General features: G+C 43.7%; 1 protein-coding gene across 2 annotated transcripts in view; it reads left to right on the top strand.

Moving 5' to 3' along the window:
• Positions 1-12259, top strand: part of Rragd (Ras related GTP binding D) — a 36925-nt gene extending 24666 nt beyond the window's left edge. For both annotated transcript variants that reach the window (XM_021233427.2, XM_005080840.3), the window contains 5 exons: positions 1989-2188; positions 3177-3291; positions 4243-4385; positions 7853-8001; positions 11702-12259. In XM_021233427.2, the coding sequence (XP_021089086.1) occupies positions 1989-2188; positions 3177-3291; positions 4243-4385; positions 7853-8001; positions 11702-11853 (759 nt within the window). In that variant the 3' untranslated portion in view covers positions 11854-12259. The remainder of the gene's footprint in view (positions 1-1988; positions 2189-3176; positions 3292-4242; positions 4386-7852; positions 8002-11701) is intronic.
• Positions 12260-19745: the final 7486 nt, after the last annotated feature.

Below are 19745 nucleotides of genomic sequence, written 5' to 3'. Positions count from 1 at the left end.
TAGATCTCTAGAAATCTCCCTAGTGCCAGATCTCTCCTCAAACCTATAATGGCTCCTTCTATTATGGTGTTTTTCATCCTCTTCTCCTCTATTTTCCCCCACACACTCAAACTTCCTGCTCCCCCACTTCCTCCTCTCCCCTCCTCTCCCTCTCCTTCTCCCAGATCCCTCTCCCCTTCCCCCATGCTCCCAATCCTCTCAGGAGATCCTGTCCTTCCCCTTCTCCTGGGTACCATGTATATCTCTCTTTGGGTCAAAGGCTTTAGTTTTATTGATGGAGTTTGGAGAATAGACAAATGCAAAATCAAACATCCCACCCCATCAACCTCTAACTTTATAAACAATGTAAATACTGTCTGGATACATGTGTTGATTGTAGTGTAAACAGATGAGTGGGATAGATGTGCTCAAATGCTAGTTACTTAGAAGGCTGTGGTAGAGAGGCTGGACTGGGAAGAAGCTGACGGATGGGGCTTTGATAGTGACCATTCAGTTCATTTCTTCTTCTTCTTCTTCTTCTTCTTCTTCTTCTTCTTCTTCTTCTTCTTCTTCTTCTTCTTCTTCTTCTTCTTCTTCTTCTTCTTCTTCCTCTTCTTCCTCTTCTTCCTCTTCTTCCTCTTCTTCCTCTTCTTCCTCTTCTTCCTCTTCTTCCTCTTCTTCTTCTTCTTCTTCTCCTTCTCCTCCTCCTCCCCCTCCTCCTCCTCCTCCTGTTCCTTCTCCTCCTTCCTCTTCCTGTTCCTCTTCTTCCCCTCCTTCCCTTCCTCTATTCCTTCTCCTCCTTCTTCTTCCTCTTCTTCCCCCTCCCTCCCTTCCTCTATTCCTTCTCCTCCTTCCTCTTCCTGTTCCTCTTCTTCCCCCTCCCTCCCTTCCTCTATTCCTTCTCCTCCTTCCTCTTCCTGTTCCTCTTCCTCCCCCTCCCTCCCTCTGTCCCCCTCACTCTCTCTCTCTCCCAAGACAAGTTTCTCTGTGTAGCACTGCCTGTCCTAGAACTCACTCTGTAGACCAGGTTGGCCTCCAACCCAGAGATCTACCTGTGCCTCTGCCTTCTGAGCGCTGGAATTAAAGGTGTGTACCACCACTGCTTAGTGTCTTTTCTTATCTAAAAGATTTATTCACTTATTTATTTTTTATGGCATTGGGACTTAAATGCCAAAATGCTCATGAACACTAAACAAGGAAGATGTCTACCACTGACCTGTACCTCCATCTCAATTTTTTTGTTTGCTTGTTTTGAGACAGAATCTCAAAGAATATCTCAGGCTAGCCTGTAATTCATAGCAATCCTCCTGCCTCAGCCCACCCCCACAACTGCTAGAATTGCAAGGGCGAACCATCATTCCTGACACGGATAGTTTGAAGACGGGTGGGCAGGTGTTTGTTATTTTATTATACATCCGTAGGAAGGAGAAGAACACAGTATTGTGGTGTTTGAAACAACTGCTCTAGACCAGAAGTCTCAAACTCTCTGTACAGGGCTGGAGGTGGAGGCTCTGGGGACTGCACTTCTGTGGGAGTCTCTGAGGAAGACCCCTCTCCTCTGCTTTGTGGCACTGAGCAGTCCTGGAGAGCATACAGACAGCGACTATGCCTCAGCCAACCCCGTGTCACTTGGTTACAAAAGCCAGAAGGAGGGCTGCAGGTCGTGGATTAGAATTAAATTCCTTCCCATCCTCCTACCCAGCCTTATGGTGTCTCCATCGCATCCTTGAGGGCCTTGGGCAGCTGGGAGGCATCCTATTCCTCAGAGAACCTAGGTTTGGTCCAGTTTCATTCCTGGAGTTGCAGCTCCTGTCTTCATAGCTATCAACAACCTACACTGTGACTACCCAGATCAGTTTGTATACTCAAAGTCTGTGATGCTGGAATTATTTTGTTAGGGATGTTGGGAGTTTGGCAGCATATTTTTGAAGATTGCAGATGTGTTTCCAGGTGATGAGTGTGTATAGAAGGTTCTGGAAACAAAGCTGAAGGCTTGAAATTTGTTCCAGGATGACTATATGGAAGCACTGGCCAGGCTGCACCTCACAGTGACCAGGGCCTACAAAGTAAATACTGACATTAACTTCGAGGTGTTCATTCATAAAGTGGATGGTCTGTCAGATGATCACAAAATTGAAACCCAAAGAGACATTCACCAGAGGGCAAACGATGACCTTGCCGATGCTGGATTAGAAAAAATTCACCTGAGGTAAGAGCTAGTACTCCTTAGGGTCGGGGTCCTAAGAAAGGCTGGAGCAAGTAGGCCTGGGTTTCGGTCACCATGGCTGACTGGGTGTGGGCTGGCTGGGCATGGACAGCATGGATGGCAGTTTACTAGTTAACCTGTTTTGTGCTGGGATAGGATCAAAGATGTTTTGTACTTGTTAAATGCTAACCTTTGGTGAAAATAGTGTTTTGTTTTACTCTTGTATTCAACAAGTTGTCAAAGCTAAACTTATCTCATACAAAAAACACAACAAGGGCTGGAGAGATGGCTCAGTGGTTAAGTGCACTGGCTGCTCTTCCAGAGGTCCTGAGTTCAGTTCCCAACACCCATATGGTGACTCACAACCATCTGTAATGAGATCTGGTGCCCTCTTCTGGCCTGTAGGCAGACATGCAGGCAAAATACTGTATACATAATAAATAAAAATCTTAAAAAAACACACACACACACACAACAAAACTCATGGCTCTAACCCAGGATACTAACTGGTAGTCAATAATAGCACTGCTAATAGGATGGTATTTATAACCTCAAACAGATGAGGCTTAAAATCATTAGGATAGGAAGATAGAGGACAACTTCTCCCATCTGTTTTGTGGGGTAGGATAGTGCGTAATCATCAACTTTGCAAATTGGAAGGTGACAATAATGTAGAAGTTACTACTCTGACTAGAGACTTGTGTAGAGATGAGTATAGGGTCTCTTGTGGAGTGTAAGGATGTTCACATGGACAAGGATGACCAAACTCCAACGCTTGCCAGACAGTGCAGTCTGGGTGTGGCTCTGGCACTAGGGAGGGATGGAGGCTGCCTGTTAGGACACACTTGCTTTTGACTAAGGTCATTATGAATTCTGAAGGGGGCTACTGGTTGTGTGTTAAAATTATACATAAGATTACTGGCACTAGTGACAGAGCCCAAGACACCTGCTCAGTCAGAGGGAGCATGGTGAAAAATGCCTTCTCTTCCAGCTTTTATCTGACAAGCATCTATGACCATTCGATATTTGAAGCCTTCAGTAAAGTGGTTCAGAAACTGATCCCACAGCTCCCGACGCTGGAGAATCTGCTGAATATCTTTATCTCGGTAAGTAGATGGTTTGTTCCTCCTGCTCAAGTCACCTGCAGAATTCCAGAGTAGCATGGCAAGAGTGACAAGTATAATAGCTGCCTGCATTTCAGGGACATCTTAACATCGCTCTTGAAGATTACTCCCACGTTTTGTTTTAGAGCCTTTACATTGTAACTCCGGGAATGCATGTTTCCCTGGTGCACTCAGATTGTATTCAGGCAGTAGGATATTCATCAGTATTAACAGAGCCTTACGTTGGGTATGGAGAAGAAAGAATGTTTTGGGGCCAGCAAGTTAGTTCAGCAAAGGCACCTTTGTCGAGCCTTACCACCAGAGTACAGGCCAGAACACATAGTACAAGGAGAGAGCCGATTCCTTCCCAAAAGCTGACCTCTGACCTTCGCATCTGTGCTGTTGCAAGTCCTAACCATCCCAGAAACACAAGAAATACATAAATAAATATAAGAAAACCTTTTAAAACCCCCTTGGTTCTGTCTGTATTTGAATATCCACTAATTTAACACTTGTGAGTGATAAGCCTGAGTCCTACAAATGGGCAGGCCAAGAGTTAGGAAACATTGCCCAAGTGCTTTACCAAAGATGAATAACGTAGGCTAATTCTACCTTTTTTTTTTCAAATTCATCATAAAATGGATGACAGTAAAGTTTAAATTGCAATAAAATGGTGCAGCAGGGGTGCCTAGTAATTTTGAGTATTTATATATGGCATTGGGGATGTCATATATGTTTTAAATCTTTAAAGAGACCACTTTGTTGTAAAGTTATTGTCTATTGACTGTAGGAATTAGAAGGCTTCACTGTGACGGTTTCACAGAGGCATAGGCGTATTTCAGTGCGCCCATCCTCTCTTCCCTTAGTGGAGTGGATATCGCTTTTTATGTAACTCTGAAGTGGTCTGACCTTGCTGTTCCTTTAAGGCATGTCCTTTCCCCCGGCCCCCCTCAGAATTCTGGAATTGAAAAGGCATTTCTGTTTGATGTGGTCAGTAAGATTTACATTGCGACCGACAGTACTCCAGTGGACATGCAGACTTACGAGCTCTGCTGCGATATGATAGACGTGGTGATTGACATCTCTTGTATTTATGGGTAAGCAAAACTCTCTCTTTTATTGTAATTGAAGCAAGTTCTTCTTTTCAGACAATATATTCTGATCATGCTTTCCCGTCCCCAAATAAAACATTTATTACGCTGTCCTTCCCAGGGCTGGAGGTGTGGCTCAGTTATGAAACGAGTCCTGAGACCAGCACGGCAGAAAGAGGGAGGACAAAAGGGGGAGGGGAGGGAGGACCACCCACCTGCCTTCCTTTTCATAGCTTCTGGACCCTTTTGTATTTATTCACTTGACTTTTGTGCTTTCAAGTGACTGGGATCTATAAATAGACCATTTAAAATGCCAGTAATAACAGGTAATTATTGAACAAATGCCTATTATTATTATTAAAACTTTGTTGCATATATCATCTCATTTAATTCAGTTGTTCCATGAAGCAGAAATTACCGTACTTGTTTTACAGATGCAGCAATGGACTTTAGAAAGGTGAAATTTCTAGCAGCTGCTCTTTCTGTCAGCAAGAAAAGACTAGACTTTGAACCCTGGGCTAAATGATTATGATCTGACGCTGAAAACCTGCACACAGTGCACCCCATGGGGTAAAAATAGATCCATAAGCCATTGAGAACATTTCCATTATCCTGTTTGTTACAGAAAATACCTGCTCAGTATTTTTTTAAATTTGGTTTTGATTGTCTAGGTAGCAGAGAATTATAATACTAGTCAAATAACATCTGCTAGTTTTTATTTTGGCCTTAGCATTCATAGAAACCCAAACTTCCTATATATGCTTAAAATAATATTAGCGAGCAGAGAAAGTTGCATTACCAGAGGTAGAAACGACCTCGATGCTTGGGAATCTGTTGAGAAGTCTGGTTGGCGTGTGAGCCAGCTGTTACCGGATGTTGTCAGCATGCGGCTAGCTGCTCTCTCAGACCCTGTGTTCCACCGCTCTCCTCTCTGCTTCTCACCACTCGGCATTCTGCCTGCTCTGTTAGCTTCCAGAAGTTCCAAACTTGGTGGCTTCTGTCCTCCACCATCTGGAAATTCTTTGCCCATCCAGTGAGATTTTCTGTTAAAGTCTGTTGCATATACATTCATGCACGTGTAAACTCGTGTGTCCACATAGCATGCTAACCTCCTAAGACTGTGGCAGACACTGTTAGGCTCATAATCTTCCTGCCCTGATAGGGCCTGGATAAAGTGTACTTGCCATAATTGATCATTGCCGTCAGACATGCACAGCTAGCTCTCCCTTCCTCATGATTATGACCCTGTGATAGTCTATTATTTATAAGCGGTAAATGGATGACCCTGAGTTGGGCCTGGAGGCTGAGTGAGTCTGATTACCATCTCAGTTGCTATGGTAATCAAGTACAGTGAACAGCACAAATATCTGGCACACATTTAATGATATGCATGTCCATTATTATGCCATATGGTAATTAGACATAAGTGGTGAGTTGTTGGGTAAATGATGTTCATCAGCGGTATTCTCACCAGCTAAAACAAACATGAGTGCAGCGGGAGTCGGGCTTTTCCAGGACGGCTTTGCTGTAATGGAGGCTTCGCCAGGGACGGGTAGAGTCCTGGTGTTCCGAGACCCCACAGATTCCATAAGAACTGGACCGGATCACAGTGGTTTGTGGGCTCTAGAGTTTCCTCAGTGTGCTTGCTGGTTTTTATGTCAACTTGACTCAAACTAGAGTCAGCAGAGAGAAGGGGACCTCAATTGAGAAGATGCCTCTGTAAGATGGGCTGTAAGCAAGCCTGAAGGGCATTTTCTTAATCAGTGATTGATATGGGAGGGCCCAGCCCACTGAGTGTGGTGCCATCCCTGGACTGGTGGTCCTAGGTTCTAAGAAAGCCATGGTCAACAAGCCAGTAGGCATCACCCCTCCAGATCAGTCTCTTCATTGTGTCCTGCTTGCTGCCCAAGCCCTTTTTTTTTTTTTTATCTCTGTAAGATTAAAGCATCAGCCTTGACATTGGTCAGGTCTGGATTTTAGATCCTGGTTTACCTCTGTCATTAGCTTTGCCTAAGTTATTATTTTTTTTTCAGCCCAACTTTCCTCAGTATCTGTCTGGTTTAGAGCATTTTCTCTGCAGCTAGTATGTGATCAGAACTGGGTATGGTCACCTGTTTACTGCACAGTAATTTTGGAGTAAAATTGATAAGGCTTAGCGTAATTCCAACTGAGTCAAATTTTAGTCACATATTCATGAATTTGGATAATACGCCAGAAAATGTACATAGTTTCAGATAAAGGGAAAAGGTACAAAGACGCTTCCTTTGTCTGTGAGGAAAGAATTCAGAACCAGTTACACCAGTGTCTTGAGCAGGTCCTGCTTTGATCCCTAAAGTCATGATATTAGCAGCTAGCTGCATTTTGTGTTCTCTCACTGTAGGGATGTGGCTGGATCACGCCCTTTCCCCAGGAGGAAATTGGGAGTGTTGATGGTGTGCGTATGGGGAGAGTGAGGCCTAAAGTTACTCAGCTTCTTCAAGCTCACACAGGCTCTCTCTCCATGGACCATACCTGGAAATGTTGACTCTACGGAAAATGACTGCACGATGGACTATTTGTCCTTCTTGGGGATTTGCCCGTTTTTAACCATGTGGACACATTGGCTTTTATTTTCCTGATACATGTCTATCGTTTGTGTTTTAGATGGACTGCTGGGAAATTAGTTGTAGATCTGTGGATTCTTCGTATTTTCCGAGAACAAGGACACCTTTTTGCAGGACGATAGTTTAAATTATCAAGCAAGGCAAATATAGCACGTCTAGTATACTCTGTTATCTAATTGAATATGTACCATACTCAAATTTTACCAGTAGTCCTCTGGTACTGCCTTTTTCTGTGGAGCTGAGGGATGGACCCTAGGGCCTCACTTGTGCTAGACAAGGGTGCTACCACTGACCTATGTCCACAACCTTTTTTTCCCTTTGAGGCAGGGTTTCCTGGGCCATGTAGCCCTGGCTGCCCCAGAACTCGCTCTGTAGAGTAGGCTGACTTTGAACTCACAGAGATCCACCTGGCGCTGCCTCCCACTGCCCTGCATAGCCACACACTCTTAATTCTTTTTTCTAGCAGTTTTTCCTTTGGCCTAAGCCAAGCCCAGTGTTTGCCTGTCCGGCCTGTGTGGATTCTCTTTGGAAGTCTTTGCCCTTGCTTTTGGCAGCCTCGGTTTATGTAAAAACAAGATGCCTTTGGTTATAGAGACATGCAGACTAGCCTCTACCTCCACTCGTGCTCCTCAGGCACCTCGATAGGGGCCCAGCTGCCACAGTACCCACTCACTGTGTTGGTAAGAGAGTGACTGTCTGAGCTGCTACACCTGTGCTACGTCGATCTTTTACCCAAAGGCACTCCAAGTGTAAATGGCTCCATAGGGTGGTGGCTTTCTGTGTGTCGAAGTGGGGGGTCTGTCGCTGGGTTGCACTTTGTGGTTCTTTCTTGAAGGTCAAATGCATTTTGGTTTTTCTGTCTCCATTTAGTCTCAAAGAAGATGGAGCAGGAGCCCCGTATGACAAGGAATCCACAGCCATTATAAAGCTGAATAATACAACAGTTCTTTATTTAAAAGAGGTGACAAAGTTTTTGGCGCTCGTTTGCTTCGTCAGAGAGGAAAGCTTTGAAAGAAAAGGTAATTTTTGGTGTGATTTAAAAAGGACCGCCTCCGTCGCCTGTTGAGTGTGTGTAGTCCGCACTCCAAGCCCCTGGACTCTGCTCACACGGCCCCGAATTAGCAGGCCCGCGGCAAACCCTGCATGAGTGGGTGTCTGGACCTGCCTACCCTGGTGTGCAGCTATGATTGGGAGGAGGTGGAATTAGAACCAGAACCTACCACCCCACCCCACCCCACCCCCTGGGGCCTTAGCTTTTACTTAGCCAGGCTGTTAAATCAGGAAAGATTTCCTAGCCTGTGTAACAGGAGGGGGGCCTGTCTTGGGCCATACAGAGCTGGGTGTTAGACGAACCCTGTGGCCATTGTTCTCCCGATTATAGAAGCACTAGGGGTAGACGGCTTTGGTCTTCTGCGTAGCAGTCACGTAATCTCTTTAAACAGCAGGGATAGTGTCATGATCCACCCGCTGAAGGAATGACTGATACTAAAGAAACGTAAGCGTCAAACTCAGTTGTTGGCGATGGGTATGTGTGTTTTAAATGAAAACAATTAACTGATTTTTTTCTTTCTAAATGATGCTAGTGTGGCTAGGGCCGTTTACTGGTAGCGGGAATGTAGTGTACTGCTTACTGCTAACAGTGCTGCAGGGACTCACAGGGTGTTAATCTGCTCAGAGAGAGACCTGGGCTGCAGAAAGCAAAGCTAAGCAACGCAAGGCGAACCAGCGACACCCAGTGGTAATGGCTGCACTCGCAGCTTCTGCTGTCCTACAGCTCACGATAAACTTGCTCTACAGTTAAGGAAGACAGAGAACAAAACGAAACTTCACGTCTGAGTTAGGCCGCCTGTTAAATTTCTGAGAGTTTTTTCTCTTGCCCTCCTTTCCTCTCTCTACATCATCCCTTCCTCTCAACAAGGCTGGCTGCACTGTTGCTATGATTTCAAAGCTGTTTTTTCCCTACTTTCGCCACATTTAGTTTCTCTGTAACAAAGCTGCTTTGTGTTCTCTCTCTGTCTCTCTGTCTCTGTCTCTCTGTCTCTCTCTCTCTGGTGTATTGTATGTGGTGTATACGTGTGGTATATACCTGTGTTATATGTTGTGTGTTAGTGTGTTGTATGTGGTGTATTCTTGTGTTATATATAGATGTATAAATATATACATATAGTATATATGTGTGATGTATGTGGCATATGTGTATGTTGTATGTAGTGTATTTATGTGGTATGTGTGGTATATATGTGTGTGTTTTAGTATATGGTATTTGCGTGTGGTAGGTGTGGTATATACGTAGTATGTGGCGTCTCTGTGTGCATACATATGTATGCATGCATAAGAGCTGACAGAGGCCTCTGTCTCTCCCTGCCTTTTTCTCTTGAGATAGAGTTCCTCACTGAAACTAGAGGTCACCATTTTTTGCTAGACTGGCTGCCCAGTTGCCCAATGAGCATCCCAGTCCCCACTCCATCAATAGCATTGGTGGAGTTCCTCAGCTGGAAAGGTAGGCCTGCTTCGGTGGTTTCCAGTGAATATTAGCATAGGCCCAGTTTGCTCTATTCGTATCAAGATTGAATTTTACTGTTTTAGGAAGTTGGTTTTCATGTAAATTTACATATCCAGTCCTGAGGCTGTGCGTCTCCCAGTGACCAACCAAACTGACTTCTGTGTCATTTGGCCTTGAAACTTTTAAGAGTGTTCATCTTTTGCTCCTTATTTCCATCTGTTGGAAAGAATAACAGATTATCTGTTAGATTGTGAGCTTCTTTTGGGAGACACGCAGCAGGACTGGGCCAGTACATGGTGGTAGAGGCTTGCCTCTCGTGCGTGATGCTGTAGGTTCGGTCCCAATGCTGAGCATCCCATGTCAACAGATGAAGATAGAAAGGGCTGTTCTTCTCTCGCACTATACAGATGATTTTACTCAGACCCAAAATATAAGTGGCCTTATGGCAAGCTGACAGCACTAACTCATGTCGGGGCAAAGGATGCCTAGCCAGGGAGCAGGGGAGGAGGTCCTCCCAAGGATGAGCACACTGATGGTTGTCCAGTGCCAGATGAGCAGCCCTGAAATATATGGTGGCAATATGTGGATTGAGCAGAGCTGGCCTTGTTTGGGAACATTTACCTATATACATATATGCATGAAGTGACAATCAGTGAAAAAAGTGGTCATGAATTTGAAGAACAAGAAGGAGGGAGAAAAGAGAAGGGAGAAATGTTGTAACTAAATTATAATCTAAAAGAAAGAGAAAGATGGAGAGCTAGGCTCTTTGAGGTGTACAGCTGGGTGTAGACACACACATACATACACACATGCACACACACATTCCAAATCTCTTCCCATATTTATTGTTGGTTGGTATTTCCTGTGGATTTTGGTAGCTAAGGAAAACAAGGGCCACATAGATGTATAACTTCACCTGGGAGCAGGTTCTAAAGTTTAGGAACATCTGAGCTAGGGTAGAGGACTTGTTTATTTTGAACCAATTATATAATTAACTGAAAAGTTGCAGCAATAGTAAATACTCTTCAAGTCCTTATCCAGTTCCCCTTTGACAACATTTGACCTGGGAACTGACAGTATTGCCATTTCTAGTTGGAATGAACTGTTCACACCCTCAGGAATCCCACACAGAAATGCCACTGTGTCCTTCCTGCTGTGATCCTGCATGTTTTCTGTCTATTCCTGGGGAATCTCTATTAAAGTCATGTCAGGGTTTCTATTACAAAGTTTCTAAAGTTAAATGCTTCATGCTGCACAAATCCAGTTGGTCTTTAACCCCCACCACTAATTTTAACATCTGACTGTGTGGAACTAAATTTAAGTAGGAATTGATCATATAATCTTTGATAAATTATTACAAAACCACAGTCTACTGACAGGCAGGTTTTATAGAATATGGTAAACTAACTAGAAACCTAGTTGTTGAGTTTAACTTAATGCTATACCTAAGGGATGTAGGGAAATGGGCACATTTATAGTTTCATGGAGACAGAGTTTCTCTGTGTAACCCTGACTATCCTGACACTCACTGTGTAGACCAGGCTGGCCTTGACCTTGGAGTTCTGGCTGCCTCTGCCTTCCAAATGCTGAAATTAAAGGCATGCACCACCAATGCCCGGCCCCTCTGCTCATATTTAATGTGTGTGTATGCACGTGTGTTTGGTGGTGTCTTTCTCTATTGTTTCCTACCTTATTTATTTAGTTGCTTTTGAGACAGGGTCTCACTGTGTAGCCCTGGCTGGCCCAGAACTCATAGATGGGTTCTGAGGAATTTAGGTTAGGCTTCTGAAGCCAGCCCTTTTTGAAAATTAAAATGATATTTATTGCTATTACTGAGTGTGTGGAGTTGGCTCTCTCCTTCCACCTTTATTTGTGTTTGGGGTATAGTTTAGGTCATTGGGCTTGCATAACAAACACCTGCTGAGCCATCTTGATAGCCCTTGATTTATCTTTAATCTGAATGATTAAAAGAAGTTAGTGAAGTTTTGTTTTCCAAAATCTTTTTGGGGGGACAGACACCTTTGGAAATGTGCCAAAAACACGGGAAGCTTCTGGAATAGTCTTCAGGAAACACCTACCTCACAAGACCGCCTGCCTCCTGAGGCCTAGGCCTGTTACATGATGGTTGTGCCTCTGCTGCCCCCTACTGGTGAAGGATAGCAAGAATGACGAGTTGCTTCTAGTGCTATTTAAATTGTTTTCGTCTTCTCCTGCAGGCCTTATTGACTATAATTTTCACTGCTTCCGGAAGGCCATCCATGAAGTTTTTGAGGTGAGAATGAAAATGGTGAAATCTCGAAAAGCCCAGAGTCGGTTGCAGAAGAAGAAAGGAACTACTCCTAACGGGACCCCTAGAGTGCTGCTGTAGGAGCTGTCAGGAGCCTGCACCCAGACGTGATGGGGGTGCTGAGCACCACTGCACTGCAGGAAGGAGGCGCCTGGGACACGGACATAGATTTGCTAAGGAAAAAGAATACTCTTTTTAAAATACAATCAGCACTTTGAAGTGCTGTACAGTAACCCTGTACAGTAACAATAAAGCGAACCCCCTCTGAACTCCACTATATAAATGTAAACTTCTATGTTGACAGAAGAATCCCCTGCCAGGAACTGTACATATTTTGCACTTTTTCATGTTTTTTCCTCACTGAGATGAACTTTGATGACTTTTCTAAACTCTTTTCTGCACTTGGTGTCAAGAATGTACATGCTGTAGTCCATATGGCTATCGGAAATCAATCCAAAGTAATACATTGATAACGACCTTTTGTAAATTTGGGAATCTTTGCTACCAGTTGCTGAGGGGGAAATAATTTTTCAGTGGAGCAGGAGTAGTCAGGCTGGGAGCCCCAGGCGAGAGCAATAAGAACTTCTCCTGTTTGTAATGAGTGTAAATGGGAATTTTGTAGGAAGATATTAGTGCCAGGCTTTCATCCAAGCTTGTATCCCTATGTCCAGGCCTTCCTATTCACCCAGTCTTTACCTCAACACACATCTTTGTAGTCACTTTATTCAGGTGGGTGATTTCTTTTGGCTGCATTATTCTCATAAACCTTTGGGACCAGATTTCTAAAATGATGCCAATCAGTATAAAGAAATATGAATGGTGTTGGAGGAGATGGGAAAATAGCATGGGTTTGTTGGGGGAAACATTCTGGAGATACATCTATACCTGCCACGGAGGCTAAAATAGCAGAGCCAAGAGGCTTTCCGGATGTAGGCAGATGGCCACTCAGTGTAAACACACTTGTGTACTTGTGTATGTGGCCCCTGTGAATGGCCTGCTGTTGTGCTGTTAAAGTCTTTGTTCAGGACAAGTTTTTACTGCTCTGTGACCACAGGCACGCAGCAGATCTTTCGTCCTCACTGTCGAGTTTAGTCCTTGGTGGCTCAGTCTTACCAGAATCACCCTTTCATCTGCGACAGCGTGCCTCTTGTCCTCCGCCTGTGCTTACCGAGTTCAGCTTGCCACCAGCTTGCTCTCCAAGACAGCTGACACAGGAAAGCTGTGGCCAGCGGGAAAAGGAAGGCCTAAAGAGGTGTAAGTGAGCCATGGGTTTCTTGTTTTAGATGAGCAGGGAACTGAGTCTGAAATCTAGCCCTATACCAAACCATTCCAAAGGTTAGCACTGTCAGGTGTGCATGACACTAGAAAAGGTTTCTTTTTAAATCAGAGTCCCCTAGGGACACAGAACTGCTTTTGCAAAAATATATGACGTGTCTAGCGCAGCTTTTCCGAAGCCCACTTTTAAGTGTTGTCTCCTCATCTTCTTGCTCCCCCTTCCCCAAGTCTTATACTTGTTTGTTTGTTGTTTTTGGTGTGTGTGTGTGTGTGTGTGTGCACGCGTGTGTACGCACACTCACGTGCATGTTTGTTTTGTTTGAGACAGGGTCTCACTTTGTAGCCCTGCCTTTCCCGGAAGTCAGTATGTGGATCAGGCTGCCCTTGCACTCACAGATCCATGTCTCTGCTTCCCCAGTGCTGGGATCAGAGGCATGTGCAGTCTTGCTGGGACAGCTTTTCTGAAGCTGCTAACTGAAATGAGATGTTGACTAGTTGAGAGCTGAGCCTCCCAATAGTCTGTGGTATTAAGGGGTTTTCTAACAATCACTACGCACCATGCCTCCTTCCTTATGATCCCTGTGTGAAGACTATTGTCTATTCCCTGATGGGCCTTTGCCAGCAGGCTGGATGGAGGTGGACTACTCTTAGGAGTCTAATTCCTACACACATGTACACCAGAGAGAGAGAGAGAGAGAGACAGAGAGAGAGAGAGAGAGAGAGAGAGAGAGAGAGAGAGAGAGAGAGAGAGAGAGAGAGAGAGAGAGAGAGAGAGAGAGAGAGAGAGAGAGAGAGCGGTTTGTTTGCTTTTTTGAGACAGGGTCTGAGGTAACCCAGGCTGGCCTCAATCTTCTGCCTCCATTCCCCTGAAGTGCTGGGATTACAGGAGTGCACCAGCATCGAAGGAACCCAGGGCTTTGTGCATGTTGGGCAGGGTCCCTACTAGGCTGGTCTCCTGGCTCCCTAATAGTTTTTTACAAAGTATTTCTCTTTGAACAGACAGAATTGCAGAATTGCATTTTTAATAAGACTATTTTTCAAGATAAGACACTTGCCTGTCTGGTGAACCCCATAAAACTACCATATAGAAGTGGAGCTTCCATTTTTAAGCTGGTTATATAAAGGTTTTTGTAGAAATGTGCCTTAAAAGCCTATCCCTTCAAGAGCATGGGATTCTTTGGGGGATAGGCAGAAACAACCCAATGAGGTAGGGCCCACTTCCTGATCGTAACTGCACTCTTTAGTTACTCATATGCTAATACTAATGATTACAGCCTCAAACCTTGTGTGACAATGACTCTAAAGATGCAGGTTTTCAAGTCCGTGACTAGAATTGCAACATATCTTTACATTTGTTTCATATTTTATCTTAGATTTGGGAGTGAATGCATTGTGTAGATCTGTGTTTAAGCTCAAGTGTAACTATAAACGGAAATGTCAGACTTCTGGCTACAGTGGCCACACCAGGACATTTTTGTTTGGTTTTAGGGCTTGAGAACATGAAGTGCTTTCAAAGGAATGTAAATAAAAGCCAAGTGTTAGTTTTTGAATATAATATATTTTGGGTCCTTAAATATGAAGTGACTAAAAATCACAGCAATACTATTATGTATGGGTTATATGCCAACTCTGTTTGAAACAAAATTCATAAAAACAATGGCACTGTTGTGATGATTAAAGTACAGTATGCACTCAACAAACACAGACTGGGTGTAGTTTGTAATCGAGAACACTGTGTTTTACTGTTGATAGTATACCATTTATAACCGCTGTTAGCACACATCAGGAGTGCTAACTGCCAACTTAAAAGCATGTTTGTATGCTGATTACTTGGTAGCAAACTCATAGCTTAGTTTTCTGGGAACAGAATGACCTCTTGTTGACAGTAGTATTGCCTTTCTTATTTAAGATGTTTACCATATATATGTGTAGAACATATATACACACGTGTGTGTGTGTGTCCCTGTTTTATTGGTTATGTAAGAAGTAAAAAAACACTTTTTGAAGTGGGGTCTCTATGTTACTCAAGTTGGTGTTGAACCTCTGGGCTCACAGATCCTCCCGCCTCAGCCCCTCTGCAGCTGGGCTACAGGCTTATATAGCCAGGCTTGACGGGGAGCAAAACGTCTCTTGATCACTCAGTTCTAATTTTATGCAAATAAAGATAAATCATTGTGTAAATTGAAGTACACTTTCTTTTGAGACATGGTCTCATTATATAGCCCTGCCTGTCCTTGGAACAATATAGATCAGGCTACTTGTGTCTTCTGGGTGCTGGAATAAAAGGTATGTACCATTACACCCAGTTTGAATTTATACTTTCATTTTAAATCCCATTTTTCTTCAGCATCAGTTCAGCCTAGGGCCTCCTCACACATACTGGGCAAGTGTGTCAGCCCTTTTAGCCCTTACTACACCATATTTTTAATTTGGGACATGCCCGTTAGGGTTGTACTGTTCTTGACCATGAACTGTACTGTGAGTTTATTGGCTCATAAAAGCATGGATGTCTGAGGCCCTCTGTTATTTCAGATGACATTGATCTTTTCCAGGCTTAAGAATCCACGAGTTTCCCTTTGGTGCTCCTTTGGCACCCCCAAGAACCAGCAAGTCTGGCTTCCCATGGCAGCTCACTGAGCCGCTACACTAAAGGTGTAATCACTAATGTCTCTCCAGCTTCCGTGACCCTGGCCATCCAGCTTCCTTGAGCTTTACCAATAAGTTCCTGGAGCAGATGAAGTATTCTGATTTCTATAAACAGAATCATAAAATGAATAGCCTTTTTAGGAACGGGGACTCTTAATGGAGTCACTCAACTACAGCAGGACAATCAGACCTCCAACCTAACTAAGCCTGTCTGCAGCTTCCTTTCCAGCCCTGTAGGAAGATAAGCTCTGGGGTCTCAACCCTATTCATGGAGGCAGCCTGTAAGCAGTGGTGATTATGAGCTACCTTTAACAAGGTAGCAGTGCAGAGAAGTGACCCACCTAAAGAGATCTCTGTGTCCATCTAGTGGGAAAGTTACTTACCTGGGGCTCAATGTGAGAAACAATCGCTAGTCCACAAAGTACTGTCTTATTTCACTGTCTAGGCCTTAACCGTTTCCTAAGATGTTTAATACAGCAGATTTCCATCCCTACATACCTCATCCTTTCTGAATCAAATTTGTGGGACGTCATCTAGGGAACAGTATTTTAAATATGCACCCTAAGAAATTCTTACAATTGGGGGACCTTGTTTTCCATGTAGTTAGGGAGCTAGGGAGGAGAGATTGTGGTGGATGAAGATTATAGTAACCCAGGGACACTTTCTCGAATCCTCCATACACATACATATATGCACATTCATATACATATATTCCTAACTATATATATATATATTTTGTCTTCCAACTTGATTATGAGCTTTGAAAAATTACTTAACTCAAGTTCTAAGGAATCTGAGGCTTTCTTCTGGCCTCCATAAACACCGTGTGCACATGGTGTATGTATCTACACGCAGTAATCTTCAAAAAGTATATTTAAAGTACTATTTAATGTATAGTGCTATACATGCAAATGATATAAAGTCCATTTAAATTATTTATATATTTAAATCTTTGCATTTATACCACAAATTATATAAAATGTTGTTTAGATGAATTGTCTTCCTCATACAATTCCATTTGGTTCTTCACCTCACCTTCTACTTCCTTCATCCTTGTCGTAACGTTTTTTGTAGGTGGAGTTTTCCCATTCTGGGAGCCACTTCCAAATAACCACACAGAGGCTTATATTAATTGTAAATGCTCGCCGACAGCTCAAGCTTATTACTAACTAGCTCTTACATTTTCAGTTAACCCATGTTCCTTATTTACGCTCCGTCACATGGAGGTACCTTTATTAACACGGCACAGTCATCTCCTGCACCCTCTGTGTCTGCTGGTGACTCCTGACTCTGCCCTTCCTCGTCTCCTGCCTAACTGTATCCTGTTCAGCTATTGGCCAGTCAGCTTGTTTATTAATCAGTCATAGTGACATACTCACACAGTGTAAAGGAATACTCTACAGCATGTTTTGAATGACCTAACAGTCCTCTTGATGTTTCAGACTATACACACCTTAAATGCAGTGCGTTATTGTCAGTGGAGGTTTTACTGAATTTGAAGGCCAGTCTGCTTGTTTAAGACAGGCATGCTGGAGCTTGCAGTCTCCCCTCAGCCTCACAGAGTGCAGGAATTACAGGTGTGTACAGCCACGTTTGACTTGGGATCTGGTTTCTTTCTCCCAGGGCTGCGATCTACACCAGGGTGCTGCTGCACTAGACAATGCTCTATCGTTAGGGCATCTCAGCCCAGGAGGCCATTTTCCTCTGCATAATAGTGATCTCCACAGAGAAGTACTTTTATCTTTCTTCCTGTTCCTTTTTCTTTTTTTTTTCTTTTTTTTTTTTTTTTTGCCTTTTCTTTTTTTGAGACAGGGTTTTCTCTGTGTAAGAGTCCTGGCTGTCTTGGAACTCTGGAACTCACTCTGTAGTCCAGGCTGGCCTTGAAGTCACAGAGACCCACCTGCCCCTACTTTCTGAGTACTGGGTTTAAAGGCAAGCACCACTATTACCCAGCTACTGTTTCTTTACTCGATGATTACTCAAGAGCCTTCTAATAATGACCACCATTGCATGTTTCCCACGCTCACACCCTCAGCAATGATTAATTAACATGTCTTTGCCTCTCTGCACCCACGGATTGAGGTGGGTGACTTTTTTTTAACAGAAAATTCCTATCGTTTCAGTATTTTAGAAGACATCATGTCTTCCTCAGCAGTATTTATTCAAAACCAACAGGCTGGAAGTCTTAAAAATTCTACTTCCTACTCTGCCACATACGGACACATTACTGTTTACAAACACCTGCACCTCAATTCTACTTCAAGTCTCTGGGGAAGTAAACCTGGTGCCACTATTTTCTCTCAGGACACTAGAAGGCAGCAGACTGTGGCCCTCAGGTGCTGAGTGCTGAGGGTGAGCTATGGGGAAGGCGGGACTGCTGTGCAGAAGTCCAGGACTAGGCTGCCAAGCTTTGCCTACTCTATAAATTGAGCTTGGAGGGAAAGCAGTGCGGTTTTATCGAAGTGTCCTAAGGAGACTGGTAATTATAGCCTGGAATGCCAGGGGCACAGCATTGCTTTCAGAAGCTCCATAAATCCTGTATGCGGTGACATTGCCTGCAGAGTAAAGAATGCAACATGTATTTATGAACTATTTTTTATGTTTGTGGCTATTACAGTGAAAAATAAAACACAAAGCTGCTTAAGAGTATCGAACTCAGTCATTTACTGTTATAGTTCCCTGGTGAGAAGAGACTGACACATCTGCCCAGGCAGGGCAGCTTTCTAAGCTGTTTACGTTGGCATGAAGACTACCAAGCTTCATCGATCAGCAACTGGCTAGCTGGGAACTGGGGAGCCATAGACTGGAGTGACAAGGTGGGACGGGAGGGAAAGGGCCCAGACGAGAGTGGCAGAGGGACACTGCATGAAGAGCTCTTGAGAGGTGTCAGAGGCAGAAGACACAGACGTGCCCAGCTGTCTGCAAGCACATCGATGCCTCTACTCCCTGTGTGTCACAAAGGACAGTGTTTTCCTCCGCTGCAGGTGTTTCCTTTAGAGCCAAATTTAGGAGACAAGCGCACTCTACTCAAACCCATCCATTGGTTCAAAAGAACCGAGAGAAAGGAGGATGCAGATTGTAATTATTTTTTTATGATAGGTTTTTTCTGTGTAACAGCTCTGGCTGTTCTGAAACTCACTTTGTAGACCAGACTGGCCTCAGACTCACAGAGTTCCTCCTGCTTCTGCCTCCTGAGTGCTGGAATCAAAGGTGTGCACTGCCACTGCTTGGCCAAATTGTAATCTTCATTACTAATTTAAAACAAAAATTCTTCGAATTCCCCTCCTAATATTGACCATGTTTCCTATAGGGCTACCTCCAATGGCTCCCTGGGACTGGACTCTGATACAAACATTTACTAGCGCTGTTGGTAATTTAAAAAAAATTATCTGATTTCTTTAATGAGCTTTGGGACTTTCCATGGTTCAGATGCATATCCAAAATATCTGCTGAGTATATAGTCAAAACAAAAGCCACCAGGTTCCCCTGACCTACACCTGACAAGGTCACTGTGGTTTCTCTTTAGAAATGCTAGAGTCTAAGCTTTGGTGCTTAGAGTTTCTTTGGGTAAGAGTCTGCTCTTAGTCTCTGGCCTAAATAAAGGTCTGTGATTTGGCCATGTATGTATGGTGGTCTGTGACTTTTCACCTGCACTATAACAGTAACAATATACCAACAGGATAATCACTTGTGAGGTGCCCCAATAAAACAGAGACCTTAAATGAATTGCTTATTATTTTTTTAGCCCTGGCTCTCCTGTGCTTAATTTAAGACTTCAATTTTCCTCACCTATAAAAAAAGATAACCTGCATTATTGTCTACAATCTGAAGAATAATTTATGAAGAATAAATGAATTAATCAATCATTCAACAACGGTAGACCGTGTACTAGGCTTTTTCAGTTGCTCTTTCGGGAAAAAGGAACACACAGGGATGGTAGCTCAAAGTTGTCAAGATTCTGAAGTGTCAGCAGGAGACACACAGAGAAACCCTGTCACAAACAAAAAGACTGAAGTGTTTTGAACTCCATCTTTTGCCATTTGTGGTAGCTC

The sequence above is a fragment of the Mesocricetus auratus genome, unplaced genomic scaffold (genome assembly GCF_017639785.1).
Source record: "Mesocricetus auratus isolate SY011 unplaced genomic scaffold, BCM_Maur_2.0 Super-Scaffold_6730, whole genome shotgun sequence".
Lineage (NCBI taxonomy): Eukaryota > Metazoa > Chordata > Mammalia > Rodentia > Cricetidae > Mesocricetus > Mesocricetus auratus.
This window is presented reverse-complemented; position numbering and strand designations above follow the sequence as displayed.